We start from the raw sequence: 16926 nt of genomic DNA on the forward strand, positions 1-16926 counted from the left end.
TGTCTGAAAACATCCCAGGGTCCCAGAAGACGGACCCTTTGGAGGTTCAACGGGGCCTGGGCTGGGGTGAGGGCCTGGCAGTGCCCCCGATCCCCCTGGGTCACCTGCTGAGCAAGGGGCTGGCAGGATGGTGGAGGACACCCCTCTTTTGGGCAGAGGCAATGTAAAACCTTGCACCTTGCAGGGGTGGAATTCTAACTCTGCCCCTGAGGCCTGGGTGGCTTGTACAAGTCACTTGCCCTCTGAGCCTCGATTTTCCCATCTGTCAAATGGAGATATAGGCTTCCTTAACTCAAAGAGTTGTTTTGAGGAGGATTGCCACCTGGGAGACGGTTGGGGCAGCGCCTGGGTATAGCGAGCACACATAAGCGTGAACTATGTGTTAGTAACAGTCATACTGGTATCCGGCAATGAGCAGACCAGTTGGCAGTGGGCTGAGTCAAATTCTGACTCCACTGCCTCCCTGCTGTGTGGCCTCAGGCAAGTGGCTTCACCTCTCTGTGCCTCGGCTTTTGCCAACATAAGAAGACATGAAGGTCTTCCCCTTAGGACCTGAATTAGCAGGAAAACCATAGCTGGGAAGACCAGAATCAAATACAGCAAAAAATAACAAACTTGGGGGAAAAAAAAAGACACAAAGAAGGTGGGAAGATAAGTGCTCGAGGAGAGGCCACTGCCGCTGTCGTCCTGTTCCTGTAGGTGTTAGATATGGTACAGAGGGGAGTGGCGGTTCTCTCAGTTGCTGAGTGGAGGTTCTGTCAGTTGCTGAGTGGCGGTTCTGTCAGTTGCTATCTTTTCACCTCCCTCCCTCGAGTCCCCTGTGGGGACGCCCAGCCCACTCCCAGGGGCTGGTAAAGGGCTGGGGCTGGGTTTGGGGAAGGAGGGGAGAGGGGATGAGGGATGAGGGATGAGGGATGAGGGATGAGGCCCACGAGGGCTGAGTGTCTCCCCCTGGAGACTCCTCCCTCGCTCTGTGGAGCAGGATGCGTCCCAGCCAGGCTGAGATGGAATTTCCCTTCTCTTCCTTAATTTCCCTTCCCGAAAATTCCCTGCCTCTAAGATGGCAGACAGTTGTGGGGTGGAACCTGGTGTCCCCAGTAGCTGAGGGGCAGGGAGCTGAGACCCTGTGCCAGGCATGGATTTACGCCCAAACTCAGAGAGTACAGCTCAAGGAGGTGACACCAAGACTGTTACACCCATTTTAACAGAAGGGGAAACTGAGGCAATGCCCAATGCCTCACAGCCCATGGTGGAGTCAGAACTCAAACCTAGCACCCGTGTTCTTTTTTCCCCCCAATTTTAATAATATATTTAATTTAACCCCAAATTTTTATCATTTCAACATGTAATCAATATTAAAATTATTCCTGAGATTTTTTTTTGTACCAAGTCTTTGGAATACTGTGTGTATTTCTTTTTTGTTAGTTTCCTCTATTTTTATTTAAAATTAAAAAGAAACAAATCGAAGTTTCTCATGTCACATGCATTTCCAATGTAAACAATTTGTATTTTAAACAAGGAGTTTACGGAAGGAAACGTTTGCAGTGTCCTGGTCTATTTCCATTAGGAGGTTTTATTTTCTAAATTAAACTCCTTTGCCCCCGTAGTTACAAGGCAGAAACCCAGAATTTTTTCTCGCAGCCACAAGCCAAAATGAGAAAAATGCATTTTATCTTCAAGAACAAAGATTTAATATGGTTTTGTTTTTCGGTTTGGGGTTTTTTTTTTTTTTCCCATTTGATTTGGTTCCCTGCCTTAACTTTTCCTAGCTTTAGGAATTTTATTGCTAATTCAGCAGCACCTGTGTTCTTTTTTCTTTTTCTGAGGAAGATTGGCCCTGAGCTAACATCTGTTGCCAATCTTCCTCTTTTTTATTTTTTTCCTTTTTTCTCCCCAAAGACCCAGTACATAGTTGTGTATCATAGTTGTAGATTTGTAGCTCTTCTATATGGGACGCCGCCTCAGCGTGGCTTGATGAGCCATGAGTAGGTCCGTGCCCAGGATCCTAACCGGGGAACCCCAGGCCACTGAAGGGGAACGTGTGAACTTAACTGCTGTGCCACCGGGCTGGCCCCTGCACCTGTGTTCTTAACCACCACACAGTAAATAATAACAATAACAAATAATAATAACAGGAGGGTCGGCCGCACCCCACGCACTGCTCTGAGTACCACGTTGTGTGTAGTAACTCATGCCATCTGCGCTGTAATTAATTAGGAAAGTACAGAAATTAACCGTGTTTAACAGATGTGCAAACCGACATCCAGGGAGGGGAGGCCAGGTCCCCAAGGCCGCGCAGCTGGTGGGTTGCAAACCCAGGACTTGAGCCCAGGCAGCTGGCTCTAGAGCCTGCATGCTCAACTGCACACATCTAAACAACAGCAGCAAAAACAATATCAGTACCAGCTTTGTGCCAGGCTCTGCAGAGACTCCTTCTCTTGGATTGTTCCGCTCATAAGGTCGTGGTGGAAATTTTTCAAATGTCAGCCTCGTCTCTGAGTTCCATGCATCACAGCCCCCCATTCATTCTCCAGCACACACCCCCAGCCCACTGTCGCCGGTTCAGCTGCCTGCAGTGTTCCCGTCCTCATCTGGGATCGTCTTGTTTTGGGGTTCTTATGCTGTGTGTCTCCCGCCCTCCCTAGAACGAGAACAGTGGAGTGGCTTTGCCTATGTCGCCATCCACAGCGCCACAGAGGATGCTCAACAAATATTCACTCACTGAATGGTCCATCACCAACAGTATCAATTGTCATCAGCACCACAATGAAAGCAGCTTTCACATGTCCCCTTCAGCACACAGTAGGTGCTCCATAAATGTTGGTTGAGTGAATAATATTATGATGATTATAGTCATAATCATAATGACCATTTATCTTTTCAACAGTTGCTCAACATCTTAGTGTCACGTTATAGAAGCTTATAAATGTTTTTGGAGGGAATGAATAAGAGTAACATTGGGAATAATGATACAAGCAGTTACACTGGGGCCAGCCCTGGTGGCCTAGTGGTTAAGTTCAGCGTGCTCCACTTTGGCGGCCCGGGTTCAGTTCCCGGGCATGGACCTACACGGTTCTATTAGCAGCCGTGCTGTGCTCGTGGCCCACATACTAAAAAATAGAGGGAGATTGGCACAGATGTTAGCTCAGAGTGACTCTTCCTCAGGGGAAAAAAAAAAAAAAGCAGGTACATTGGTTCCTCTCAGAATGCTACCCACAATTCCTGAGTGAAAGAATTTACTAGAGAGTATTTGAGTGAAAGAATAAATTAATCAGTAAATATTTATTGTATGAATGAATGAATGAATGAATGACTTGGACAAATATTATTGAGTGCCCAGTGGTGGGCACTGGGAACATAGACATGATCAGGACAAACCCTGTCCTATTGGGGCGGACGTGCATGTGGGAGAGACAGAGGAGAAACAAGATGAATGGATGGATGGATGGATGATGGATGGATGAAGGGATATGACGGATGGACGGATGATGGATGGACGGATGGATGGATGGATGGATGGATGATGGATGGATGGAGAGATAGATGATGGATGGATAGATGAGGGATGGATGGATGACGGATGGATGGATGGATGGATGGGTGATGGATGATGGATGGATGGGTGATGGATGATGGATGGGTGGATGGATGGATGGATAGATGATGGATGGGTGGATGGATGGATGGATAGATGATGGATGGATGATGGATGGATGGATGGATGGATGGGTGATGGATGGGTGGATGGATGGATGGATAGATGATGGATGGGTGGATAGATGGATGGATAGATGATGGATGGATGATGGATGGATGGATGGATGGATAGATGATGGATGGGTGGGTGGATGGATGGATAGATGATGAATGGATGATGGATGGAGGGAGGGAGGGATGATGGATGGATGGGGGGAGAGATGACGGATGGGTGGATGGATGGATGGATAGATGATGGATGGATGATGGATGGATGGAGAGAGAGACGATGGATGGATGGATAGATAATGGATGGATGGATGGATGGATGGATTGGTGATTGGTCTGGAGTCTCCGTCCACCAGCACTCCTGGGCGCAAAAGGAAAGTGAGGCGGAGCAGCTGTCGCATCCGAAGCTCCGCCCCTCGCAGCCCCCGCAGCGTCTTCTCGTCGGCCGACAGCGCCGCTCACCTGGCGGCCTCCCCTTTAAGACGCGCGCACCTGGGCGCACACCTGCGCGCGGGCGCTTCCGCAGGAAGAAGGAAGCAGCGCCGCCGTCTCCAACCGGCGCTCCCTCTCCGCCTCCCAGGTCCGCCGGCCGCCACCATGTCCGCCTCGGCTGTCTTCATCCTCGACGTCAAGGGCAAGGTGAGGCTGGGCGCGAGGGGAGGGGGGACGGACAGGTGAGGCTGCGCCCCCGCGGACTCAGGAGCGGCCCCTCCTCGCAGGCGGGGAGGCCCCAGAAAGCCCTGGGCACGTGGGGACATCCCCTCCCCCAATCCCTGGGACTCCCGGGTCCAATCCCACCTCCACTGTTTACCTCTCTGAGCCGCAGTCTCCCTCTCCGTAAACAGGGGACTACAAGGGTCCCCACTCAAAAAGAATTAATACCACCCGATTCGTGTCAGTCACTTTCCACCGTAGCCCTGCTGCAAACATTTGGCGTTTATTCAACTGAAATTATGTTTACCATCGTCACCATCCAAAGTCTTAATATTGCTGGAAGATAGAGGGGCAGGGGACCCTAATTCCCCTTTGGGGCTGCCCTGTCCCTTTCTGGAACCCTCTCTCATTCATCTGGTCATTCAATAGCAATAATAACAGGGGTGGTGAAAATAATATTCCTGATAATAATGGTGACAGCTAAGGTGTTTGCGGACCTGCTGCATGTCCTCTAGGTTCTAAACACTGGACTAAACAATATTATCAGGTGGGTACTATTATTATTGACTGCTTACAGCCTGCCAGGTGGAACTATAGGAGCTAAAAGAGATATATGGGTATAATCTTTCGTTTCTCTTTCTATAATCTTTCCTCCCTCCCTCCCTTCCTTCGTTTATTCAATTTCCAGTTTCCCCAATTATCATGGACACGGTTCGTGCCTCAGTTTCCCCATCTGTAAAATGGAGATGTGGATACCATCTGCCTCACAGGGTGGTGGTGAGAACTAAGACAGTCAGCAAACATCCAGTCTTCAGTAGAACACGGCCTAGACCTCAGGGAGGGCTCTGGACACGTTAGCTGTTGTTATCACGTGCCCATTTTACAGAGGAGGAAACTGAGGCCCAAAGAGCCGGAGCCTGGCCGAGGGCCCTCAGGTGGAGGGTCCCCGGATCCCGGTGGTGACCGGGCCTTCTCCGCCCACCCGTAGCCCCTGATCAGCCGCAACTACAAGGGCGATGTGGCCATGAGTGAGATCGAGCACTTCATGCCCCTGCTCATGCAGCGGGAGGAGGAGGGCGCCCTGGCCCCGCTGTTGAGCCACGGCCGCGTCCACTTCCTGTGGATCAAACACAGCAACCTCTACTGTATCCGGCCGCGCGCGGGGGCCCTGGGGGCCTGGGTGGTGGCAGCTCAGGCCCAGAGAGGGTGGGCTGAGGATAGGAGTTGCACAGCACATCAGTGTCTCAGGCTGGGGATTGGAGGGGGGCAGGGTGGGGATTCGGGGTCTGTGCTCCGTCCGAGCCCTCCAAAATGGCACCTGTTCCTTAACGTCGCTGCCCGCAGTGGTGGCCACCACGCTGAAGAACGCCAACGCCTCCCTCGTGTACTCCTTCCTGTACAAGACGGTGGAGGTAGGTCCCGGCCTCCCATTGGCCGGCTGGTCTGTCTGTCCACCCGTCTTGCCCGCCTCTTTCAGGATCCATTTCTCCCGGGAAGCTTCCCCGGGCCGCCCTGGGGCGCCCCCATCAAAACCCCATCACTGTGTTCTCATCAGCTGCCACCGGATCATCTCTCCCTACAGGGCAGGGACCAAGGAGGTCTCCAAGGGGCTATACTGCTCAAATCTGAGCCCGAGGGAACCGGGTTCCGATCCCAGCTCCCCTGCTGCCTGGCTGTGTGACCTTGAGCAAGCCACTTCCCCTCTCTGTGCCTCAAAACTGGGAGTTACAACAAGTCCTGCCTCGGGGTTGTTATACCAATTAATCAAATTCATATCCATAAAGTGCCTAAAACATGCTCAGTATACACTAAGTGCTCCATAAAGGCTTCCTGTTGTCAGCGTTATCACCAATGTTATACTGTCTCATGACAATTTATCGAGCACTTATATGCCATTATCGATGACGGAGAAAGTGCTCAGTAATGACTTTTCTTTTTTTTTTTGGTGAGGAAGATCCACCTTGAGCTAACATCCATGCCAATCCTCCTCTTTTTGCTGAGGAAGACTGGCCCTGAGCTAACATCTGTGCCCATCTGCCTCCACTTTATGTGGGACGCCGCCACAGCATGGCCTGCCAAGCAGTGCGTCAGTGCGCACCTGGGATCTGAACCTGCAAACGCTCGGGCCACCAAAGCGGAGCGCACGCACTTAGCCATTGCACCACTGGGCAGGCCCTTCAGTAATGACTTTTCAACGAACAAGAAATATTTATTGATTTGTCTCCTCTCTGCCAGGCAAAGGGGGGACACAGCAATGCATAGGGGACTGTCCCTGGCTGTCCTGAGGAGTGAAAGGGCATGATGGAGATTAAACAGGACATTTTCCAGTGGCTGGGGTGCTGGTCTCATGGTGATACTTATGGGGGTTGGGGGGATGGTGGTGGCCTCATTGAGGGGTGACATTTGAGCTGAGGCCTGAATTCCAAGGATCCTGTGAGCAGAGTGTCCCAGGCAGCGGGGACAGCATAAGCAAAGGCCCTGGGGTAGGAATAGAAAGCAGGCCAGTGAGGCTGGAGCAGAATGAGGGATGGAGAGTGTTTCAGATGCTGGATGACCGACAGGTTCTCTGCTGTGGTTATGCCTACTAATTCCCAGGGGCTCTTAACTCGAGGTCCCCAAACTCCCAAGGGCCTGAGGATAGAATTCAGGGAGTCCATGATCTTAGATGCATTTCTAGATAACAGATTTCCTTTGCCATCCCCTGTATTTTATTTCATGCCTTCACAAACCTTATTCCGAGGCGGGTCCAGAAACATCACAGATGCACAGGAACCCACAGTCCACAAAAAACAGTTCTGTGCCCTTCCAGTCCCTCCTCCAGGGCAGGGACGCTGTTGGTTTTGTTCACCATTAATGTCCGGCACAGGCATACAGTAGGCGCTCAATAGTTGCCTCTTGGCTGGCTGGCTGAATGAGTGGGGACCCAGCCCATGGCCATAGCTACACAGCCACACCTCTGTGGGTGTCTGTCCCCCCACCCCAGGTATTCTCCGAATACTTCAAGGAGCTGGAGGAGGAGAGCATCCGGGACAACTTTGTCATCGTCTATGAGCTGCTGGATGAGCTCATGGATTTCGGCTTCCCGCAGACCACCGACAGCAAGATCCTGCAGGAGTGAGTGGGCCACGGGTGGAAGGACGTCAGGGAGGGGGGGCCAGGGAAGTGTCCCCGGGTCTAGCTATTCGTCCACCCCGCCTTCCTGCCAGGTACATCACGCAGCAGGGCAACAAGCTGGAGACGGGCAAGTCGCGGGTGCCACCTACTGTCACCAATGCCGTGTCCTGGCGCTCCGAGGGCATCAAGTACAAGAAGAACGAGGTCTTCATCGATGTCATAGAGTCGGTCAACCTGCTGGTGAGCCCCACCGCTGCCACAGCCTGGGGGCGGGAGAGGAGCCCTGTCTGTGCCCCCTGACGCCCCATGTGTCCGTCCCCAGGTCAATGCCAACGGCAGCGTCCTGCTGAGCGAGATCGTGGGCACCATCAAGCTCAAGGTGTTTCTGTCGGGAATGCCGGAGCTGCGGCTTGGCCTCAACGACCGCGTGCTCTTCGAGCTCACTGGCCGTAAGCGCGGGGGACCCGCCCCATCTGGGGACCCGGAGAGTCGCGGCCGGGTCTGCAATCAGCGCGCGCGCGCCCTCTGCTGGTCAAGGCCCGCACTGCAGCTGCTGGGTCATTGAGCAGCTGCTGATTACTGAGTGCCGGGCGCCAGGACAGGGAGCGCGGGGGAGAAAAAGACAAATCCCGGCCCGCATGGAGCTGACATCCTAGGAGACAGAATGGCACCGTATTTAAAAGCCTGACAGTGAGAGCCAGGCTCCCAGGTTCAGATCCTTGCTCTGCCCCTGGCCTGCTTGGTGTTTCTGGGCAAGTTACTGATCCACTCTGAACCTCGGTTTCGTCATCTGTAAAATGGGGATGATGGGAGCGGTAGGCGGGAAGGTAGGGGCAGGGACGCTGCCCCAGCGCCCAGCGTCACCCGGCATGCTGGGCTCTGAGTTTCAGGGAGCAAGAACAAGTCCGTGGAGCTGGAGGATGTGAAATTCCACCAGTGCGTGCGGCTCTCGCGCTTCGACAACGACCGCACCATCTCCTTCATCCCGCCCGACGGCGACTTCGAGCTCATGTCCTACCGCCTCAGCACCCAGGTGAGGCGGGGTCCAGCCCCGCGGCAGGGGCGAGGGTTGACCCCAGAGCCTCCGAGAGCTGCCCCCTTCTCTGTCTGCAGGTCAAGCCGCTGATCTGGATCGAGTCCGTCATTGAGAAGTTCTCCCACAGCCGCGTGGAGATCATGGTCAAGGTGGGCGCTGGGCAATAGTTACCCGCAATGCTTGATCTGCCCCTCCCTCCCCGGCGCCAGTCTAACCTCATCTCCCACCTCCCTGCGGTCCTCACTTCCCTCCAGCCACCGTGGTTCTCAAATGTGCCAGGCACAGTCCCCCCACAGGGCCTTTGCACAGGCTGTTCCCTCTCCCTGGATCACCCTGTCCCCACCCACCCAGGAATCCACATGCTCCTTCCCTCATCTCCTTCAGTCCTTTACTTAAATGTCACCTCCCCAGAGAGGCCTTCCTGGATTTCTCTATTTAAAATTGCAACCCCCTGGCATTCCCCACCTCCCTTCTCTGCTCTGTTTTTCCCCCCATTATCAATATCTGACATATGATCCATTTTACTTATTTACTTTCATACTAAATATTTATATATAAAAATATATGGTGTATTTATATGGTTTAAAGAATAATCAAGAACTACCCAGCTTATTTGAACGTGCTTGGTCAGAGCCTCTGAACCCCCCCGCGTCCCTCCCCCAGTTCCTGCTCCTGCCTTGCCTAGAATCACCATCTTGAATTTTGTGCAAAGTATTTCTTTGCTTTTCTTTATAATTTTGCCACCCACGTGCATAACCATAAATATTTCGTTCTGCGGGTTTCTTTTTTGTGTGTGTGAGGAGATCAGCCCTGAGCTAACATCTGCCAATCCTCTTTCTTTTTGCTGAGGAAGACTGGCCCTGGGCTAACATCCGTGCCCATCTTCCTCCACTTTATATGGGACGCCGCCACAGCATGGCTTGACAAGCGGTGCGTTGGTGCGCGCCCGGGATCCGAACCGGCGAACCCCGGGCCGCCGCATGGAGCGCGCGCACTTAACCACTTGCACTACTGAGCTGGCCCCCGTTCTGCGGGTTTCTGACCTTCACATCCGTGGACTCAGGCTTTGTGATTTTGTGTATGACTCCCTTTGTTCATATAAGGTTGATTTTAAGAGGAATCCTTGGGCCAGCCTTGGTGGCCTAGTGGTTAAGTTCGGCGTGTTCCGTTTAAGCAGCCCAGGTTTGGTTCCCGGGCACAGACACCACTCATCTATCAGTGGCCATGCTGTGGTGGCGGCTCACATACAAAAAAAAAATAGAAGAAGATCAGCAATAGATGTTAGCTCAGGGCGGATCTTCCTCAGCAAAAAAAAAAAAAGAAAAAAAGACGAATCCCAGGAATTGTAGCGTAGCTTAGTGCATCCATTTCTATAGCTGTAGACTATTCTACTGTGGGAATCTTCTACATCTGTCCATTCTCTTGGTGGTTTTCAGTTCCCTGCTACTCTGGTTCACAGCCCCGTGCAGGTTTCTTGGTGCCCCAAGCAAGATTTTCTCCAGAGCTTACAGTGAAACCTTTTTTAAGATGGGGAAACCGAGGTCCGGAGGGATTAAGGTGTCACTCATCTAGGAAGGGATGGGGCATGTTGAACTCGGGTCTGCCTGGCTCAAGAGTCTGTGCTCTTTGATTTGACTGTTCCCCAGTCGTAGGGTCTCAGGGGAGCTGGGTTGTGGGGTGGATGGCCACCAGCGAGGGTCTGGACACTCCTCAATGTCCCCGTCTCTGCAGGCAGGGAACGGGCAAGGGGCCATTAAAGCTGGTGACTTCCAGAAAGAACACCCTCTCCCGGTCCTCTGCCCCGATCCCACCTCTCAAACACCCCTCCCCAAATTACTGAATAACAGCAGTAATCATAATGCTAGCTACCACCCGTGGAACACTTAGAATCCTTGTGTTGAAAGCTGTCCCGTGTCACACAGCTCTAGACACAGAGAGAATGTGGTAACTCATGCATTTATTTGTCAAGTGTGATGGTTGAGGACGCAGGCTCGGTTCGAATCTCTGCTGAGCCAGTTGCCAGCTGTGTGGCTTTGGCAAAGTGCTCTTTGCCTCTGTTTCCTCATCTGTACAATGGGCAGGATAATGGTCCCCACTTCAGGGTCGTGGGGGCTGGCTCTCAAGGAGATGGCGCCTGGAAGGGTTTGGTGAAGATTTGCAGAAGGCAGGAGTGAATTCTTCATGCCCCACGCTCTCTCCCCCGACAGGCCAAGGGGCAGTTTAAGAAGCAGTCGGTGGCCAACGGCGTGGAGATTTCTGTGCCCGTGCCCAGCGACGCCGACTCCCCGCGCTTCAAGACCAGCGTGGGCAGCGCCAAGTACGTGCCGGAGAAGAACGTCGTTATTTGGAGTATTAAGTCCTTCCCGGTGAGCACTGGGGATGGTGGGGCATCTGGCGGGACTCATCCCCCCTGCTTGAGGGCAAGGCGGAGAGTAAATCGGAGACCCACATCTGCGTGCACACGGTTATCCTTGGGGGTCATGCAGCTGGAAACCAGGCCAGCCTGGTGGTTAAGTGCTCCCCCTCGCAGGTCTCAAGGGAACCAGCCCTGGGTTCTGAGCTAGAGGGCCTTGGGAAAGGCCTTCCCTTCCTGGAGCCTCAGTTTGCCCATCTGTGAAATAGGCAGGACCATGTTACCCACACCCTTGGGCTGCTGGAGGATTTGCTCCGTCCCTTGGATCTGCGAGGGGGTTCATCAGGGTCTGACAAATGGGATATAGTCACTAGAAGCCCCCTATACCCCCCGACCAAGCTTTGCAATCAGAAGCTTTGGCTGTGAGTCTCGGCCAGGAGCCTTTACTTTCTTGGCTGTGAAGTGGGCTGAGGGCAGAGCCTGCCCCAGGGGCTGATGGTTGGGGGCAGGTAGGCACCCCTTGACGTGTCTGATGCCCCCATGTGCCCGCAGGGGGGCAAGGAGTACCTGATGCGCGCCCACTTCGGCCTCCCCAGTGTGGAGAAGGAGGAGGAGGAGGGCCGGCCCCCCATCGGGGTCAGGTTTGAGATCCCCTATTTCACCGTCTCCGGGATCCAGGTGAGGGAAGCGGGCAGGGTGGCTCCTGTTTTTTGCCTCAGTGGGTGTCCCTCTCTGCCAGCTCTTGGCTCGGGTCCCCTCAGTTCCTTGGCCTGGGTCTCCTCTCCCCCTACCTCTCACTTTGGCCTGTGCCACCTCGTCCCCCCAAAACCGCAGTGTCTATTCCTGTACCCTGTGCCATCTCTTTCCTGCCATCCTGGACCACCTTCCTCCGCACTCCCACTGCCCGTGCCACATTTTTGCCCCAAGCCATGTCACCTCATTACTCCCAGCCTGTGTTATCTTCACCTCCCAAGGGGGTACATATATTCCTTTGGCCCCAGCCAGCTCTCCCTCGAGCCTGGCCATGTCCTTTCATTCCCTTCCAGGTCCGATACATGAAGATCATCGAGAAAAGCGGTTACCAGGCCCTGCCCTGGGTCCGCTATATCACCCAGAGCGGCGGTAAGGCAGCTGGCTCCCCGGCTCCAGGAGACAGTCTTGGGGTTTTGATACAATCTAGCTCGGAGGGCTCCAAAACTCATCCCTGTCTTTGTCACCGTGCCACTCTGGGCCTCGGTTTGCCAATCTTTAAAATGGGGGCAGCTGCCAGCTCTGGGTGGTGGGGTTTGGACGAGGCTGAACACACAGCACCCCCATCTGTTGCCTGGAAACAGGCTTGTTGCTATGGTTACTGTCGCTGTGTCTGACCCCATCCTTGTTACATACTCGAGGGGTTGATCAAGAGCCCTGGGGCCAGGGAGGGATGGGGGGCCTGCCCCTCTGTCTCCTTTCCCCAGTTCTGAGACAGTCCCTGCTCACTGTTTCCCTGCAGATTATCAGCTTCGTACCAGCTAGGAGGGAGAAGAGACGGGGGCTTGAGCATGCGCCTCCCTGTCCCGACGCCCCGACTGCAGACTTGAGAGAGGGGGAGGGAAGATGGGTGTGTGTGTGTGTGAGGGCAGGCCCCTGGCTCAGCAGTTTCTCGCTCCCAGCATCTGTCTGCCTTTTCTTCTACCCATAGGCTGGAGGGATGGTGTCCCTCCCGTGTCCCCGGCCCCGTCCCTCCCACCCCCGGGCTTCCCCCATCCTCCAATTTTATATGAAGAAATAGAAGAGGGACTTGAAGCCCCCCTCATGAGTGCCTTCTCGAAGTGACCTGCCTTAGGGGGTGTTGTGGGCCCCTCCTCTTTCACAGCTGCTGAGCCCAGAGGCCCCGCTGGCCCACTCCTCTGAGTTTTAGTGTGGTATTAAAAAGATGAATCTAGCCGCTGCGTATGTCTTCTTGGCTGGGGGCCAGGGATGCCAGGGACGCCCCTTAAGTGCTGGGATGGGAGTGGGCAACATATCCATTCCTCAGCCCTGGGCATCGCTCATCTGGGCCAGCGAAGTTGCCACCACCTCGGTCCCCAGGCTCCCGCCTCCCCTCCCCCACAGTCAGTTCCCCTCAGAGCCGCCAGGGGGCGCCTGCGAACTTCTAAGTCAGATCCTGGCTCCTCGGCTCAGAAACCTCCCACGGTTCCCATCTTGTTAAAAGTAAAAGTCGGGTCCTCACCGCAGCCCACAAGCCTGAGCTGCACTCCTCCTCCCCACCACCTGCCCTCAGCTCCTCCCTCTCTCTCCCTCGCTCTTCCTGGACACACCAGGCACGCGCCCACCTCAGGGCCCTTGCATCTGCATTGCCCTCCACCTGGCATGCTTTTCCCCAGATATCCACACGGTGCCTTTCCTCACCTTCAGGCCTCAAATCAAATGTCACCTCCTCCGGGTGGCCCTCCCTGACCTATTTCAGCGGCTTCCTTTCCCCAGAGACTATCACTTACCCTGTTTTATCAGCTCCAGAGTATTTAGCACTCTGAAAAGATTTAATTGTCTTCTCCCGCCCTAAACGATAGGCATCCTGCTGCAGGAACCCTCCTTCCCCCCCACCCGGCTCGCTCTCCAGTTGGGCGCCTAGTACACAGTAGGTGCTCAATAAATGCTCGAATGAAGGCCTCGCACCGCGACTCTCGCCACCCAGGCTCGCCCACGTGGCAGCCGCAGCGTGAGCCTCCCTCCCTCTTGCATTTGCTGTGCCAGGGCTGGCTCAGTGTGGGCCAGAACGTGATTCCTCCTTCGCTCACCCCACTTCCCTTTTTATTTTCTTCGCGCTGCTTAACGCCATCTAAACCCGCGTAGTCCCTGGAACGTGCGCTCCCCACGCCCGGAACGGGTCCTGCGCGCAGTGAATGAATGAAATTAAACGCTCCGCGCATAGTAACGGCGAATAAATGTCGCGTGACTCAGTGCTGGAACCCGGGACCGGGCGGCCCCAGCCCTGCCTCCCTTCCCCCCGGAGGTGCCGAGGTCCCGGCGCAGCTCGCGCTCCTCTGCCCCTGACCTTTCTCCCCTGGGTCAGTTAAACCGGCCTTCTTTCCCGCCCGCCCGGCGAGTTTGAAAACCGAAAACCCCGCCATTGCCGGCGGTCCACCGGTCGCCGCGGCTCGGCCAATCAGGAGCGGCGCCGCCCACGCCGGAACGCGAAACCTCCCCGGCGACGCGTCGCCATTGGCTGCGCCGGCCGCGTGGGCGGTGCGCCGCAGGGCCCTGCGCAGGGCAACGCGGCTGGGGCTACAGTGTAGCGAGTTCGTAAGAAAACAAATCGGCGGCGCTCGGGGGCGGGGCCTGGGCGCGCTGGCTCCGCCCCCTGGCGGCCAGCTCGGCGGCGGCGGCGGCGCCCGCTCAGAACAGACCCCGCCCGTCGAGGAGGAGGGAGGGTGAGTTGGGGGGAGACCCGGCCCCCAAGGGGCGGGCGCCGGGCTGGGCCCTGCGGGCGGCGGAGGGTTGGGCCCGGCTCCCAGCCCCTCGCGACCCGCTGGCTGACAGTGGGAGGAGCTGGCCGGGAGGGCGGGGGTCGCGCCGGAGCCCCCGAGTGGCGAGCCGGGCCGGGAGCCGCGCGCAGGCCGGGAGGGCTGTGGGGGCCACGCCGCCGGGCTCCCCCGCACTGATCGCGCCGCGGTGGGGCGGGGGGCTTCGCAGGCCGCCCGCGTCGACATGCTGCTGGAGGAGGTCCGCGCCGGCGACCGGCTGAGCGGGGCCGCGGCTCGAGGCGACGTGCAGGAGGTGCGCCGCCTTCTGCGCCGGGAGCTGGTGCACCCCGACGCCCTCAACCGCTTCGGCAAGACGGCGCTGCAGGTGAGGCCCGGCCGGCCCCGAGCCAGGGCAGGGGGGAGCGGGGCGAGGACTGGGACCCCGGCCCCCTTCCCTCCCGTCTCCTGGCCCCGGCGGGGGCCGACTGGGGTCCGAGCCTCCATCCCCGGGCCGACGTTGCTCCTTGGAGTCCCCTTTCGTAGGTGGATGGTGGATGGGCTTGGTGGGGGAGGGGAGGGCTTCGCATCTTCCCTGGAAGACTCCTTGTTCTCTTAGTGCGGAGGATTCAGTTTCCCTGGAGAAGTGCTTATTCCGTGGATAAGGGTTCGGTTTCTTTGGATCTCGGTTTCATGGGGACGGCTCTGGTTTCTTGGGGCTTCTATGGGGGCATCTGATCCCTGGAAGGAGGAATTTATGTCTCCAGGGCGTCCCCATTTTCTGGGGGTTTCTCTTAGACGTATCCAGTTTTCTGGGGCGGATCTCCATTCCTGTTGTCCCCCCCCCCAGATTCATGGTATATTATAGGGGGTCCTAATGGGGGAACAGTTGCAGATTGCATGGAAATTCTTATCCCCTGGGGGACATTTTACAGGCGAACCCCATTTTTTGAGGGGGCCAGGTACCCGGGATCATCCCCATTATATGGGGCGGGGCTGTTTCTTGGAGAAAGAGTGTCAAATTCCCTGGGCGTCTCCTTTCCTTTGAGAGGGCTGTCAAATTCTTTAGGGACAATTTCTCATTCTAGGAGGCCTATTTCCTGGTGATTTCCCATATCTAGAGGAGGGGGGGCTCTGGTTCCTTGGGGAGGGTCTTAGATTCCTTGAAAGTTTCCATGGGGCTATTCCCTAGGCGGGTGTCTTATCCTTAGGGGCGTGACCAGTTTCTTGGAGTCCCTGTTCCCTGGAGGCCTTGTTCTCTGGCCTCCTTGTTCTCAAACAGCTGCCCCGGGGGCTTGTGTTCCCTGGGGTTTCTTCGTTCCCTAGAGGATCTCTTCTCTGGCGTTCCCTTCTCTGAATGACCCCTCTCTCCAGGGACCCCTTTTCCTGGAACCCCTCCCTTGAGGACCCCGCCCCTCTGCCCCGCACAGGTCATGATGTTCGGCAGCCCCACGATTGCCCTGGAGCTCCTGAAGCAAGGTGCCAGCCCCAACATCCAAGACGCTTCCGGCACCACTCCGGCTCACGACGCAGCGCGCACTGGATTCCTGGACACGCTGAGAGTCTTGGTAGAACATGGCGCTGATGTCAACGCACCCGATGGCACGGGGGCGCTCCCCATCCATCTGGCGGTCCGGGAGGGCCACACGGCTGTGGTCAGCTTCCTGGCTGCTGAGTCTGATCTCCATCACAGGGACGCCAGGGGGCTCACACCCTTGGAGCTGGCTCGGGGGAGAGGGGCTCAGGATCTCATGGACATACTGCAGGGGCCCACGGTGGCACCGCTGTGACCCGGCGCCACCCACCCCAGCGTCAGGACCCGCTGGGTTCCATGTCAGAAGAGGAGGAAAGAAACACTTTCTCCCCCAGCTCCTCCTGACCGCTGCCGAGGGGGAGGGGCACCAGTTTGTGGCTTGTTGGTGTTGATTTCTGGAGTGTGTGTGTTTGAGGGGCATTTCTCATTTCTTTTTCTCACCCCTTTTGGTGTATTGAGCAGAGAAGGGCTCCTGCAGGCAGCAACCACTTAAACGGTTCAGTTTCCTCCACGCCCCAGGCTGCTGGGGCTGCAGATGAGGCCCAAGGGCACAGCATTTAAAGCCCCAGCCCGAGTGAGGTCATCGCGTCCAGGGCTCCTGGAACCTGGCGACCTTGGCCGGCTGTACCCAGAGAGAGACCTCGAATGTGCACACTGCTTTCGGGCATGGCGGGAGGGGGGAGTATTCCAAATCAATAAAAGGGTAGTATGAGTTCATTCATATTCTGTTGGAAGCTTGTTTTCCAGTCTCTTGTACAGCGTTAAAAAGAAAAAAAGATTCTATTTATTAAGCTTTATGGAAAAAATTGTTGTGTGTGATAATTTAATGTTTTTACCCATTAAATTAAGACTTGTGCGTGACCACAGCGCCGGTGGCTTGTGATTTTTGAGTCTGCAGCGGGGAGTCGAGCGTCCGCGATGTTGGCGGGGTAGGCCCGGGGGTCGCGGATCTCGGATGATTTGGGGGAGGGGAGAGAGTGGTAATTCCCAGGGCGCCAGGGTGAGTGAGCTGGGTGGGGCAGCGGTTTGCGCTGTCGGAACGGAAAGGAGGCAGGAAACCGCGAGTGGAGAAAGGGCCCCCAGATGT

General features: G+C 55.7%; 2 protein-coding genes across 4 annotated transcripts; both read left to right on the top strand.

The window, feature by feature from the left end:
• Positions 1-4195: 4195 nt before the first annotated feature.
• On the top strand, positions 4196-12786 carry AP1M2 (adaptor related protein complex 1 subunit mu 2). 3 transcript variants are annotated; one of them, XM_014796937.2, is made up of 12 exons: positions 4196-4344; positions 5348-5504; positions 5704-5771; positions 7343-7473; positions 7566-7713; positions 7796-7922; positions 8358-8506; positions 8587-8658; positions 10717-10875; positions 11415-11540; positions 11909-11984; positions 12355-12786. In XM_014796937.2, exons 1-12 carry the CDS (start codon positions 4303-4305, stop codon positions 12375-12377), a joined length of 1278 nt encoding a protein of 425 aa, XP_014652423.1. In that variant the 5' UTR covers positions 4196-4302; the 3' UTR covers positions 12378-12786. The 3 variants fall into 3 exon arrangements, with proteins under 3 accessions (XP_014652423.1, XP_004442690.1, XP_087281592.1); XM_004442633.3 differs by having other exon boundaries at positions 8364-8506; XM_087425466.1 differs by lacking the exons at positions 5348-5504; positions 5704-5771 and having other exon boundaries at positions 4233-4344.
• A 1580-nt stretch (positions 12787-14366) lies between these two features.
• CDKN2D (cyclin dependent kinase inhibitor 2D) lies at positions 14367-16705 on the top strand. The gene is made up of 2 exons (XM_004442632.3): positions 14367-14693; positions 15736-16705. Exons 1-2 carry the CDS (start codon positions 14553-14555, stop codon positions 16093-16095), a joined length of 501 nt encoding a protein of 166 aa, XP_004442689.1. The 5' UTR covers positions 14367-14552; the 3' UTR covers positions 16096-16705.
• Positions 16706-16926: the final 221 nt, after the last annotated feature.

Source organism: Ceratotherium simum, chromosome 39, assembly GCF_057802395.1.
Source record: "Ceratotherium simum simum isolate JZ-2026a chromosome 39, ASM5780239v1, whole genome shotgun sequence".
NCBI lineage: Eukaryota > Metazoa > Chordata > Mammalia > Perissodactyla > Rhinocerotidae > Ceratotherium > Ceratotherium simum.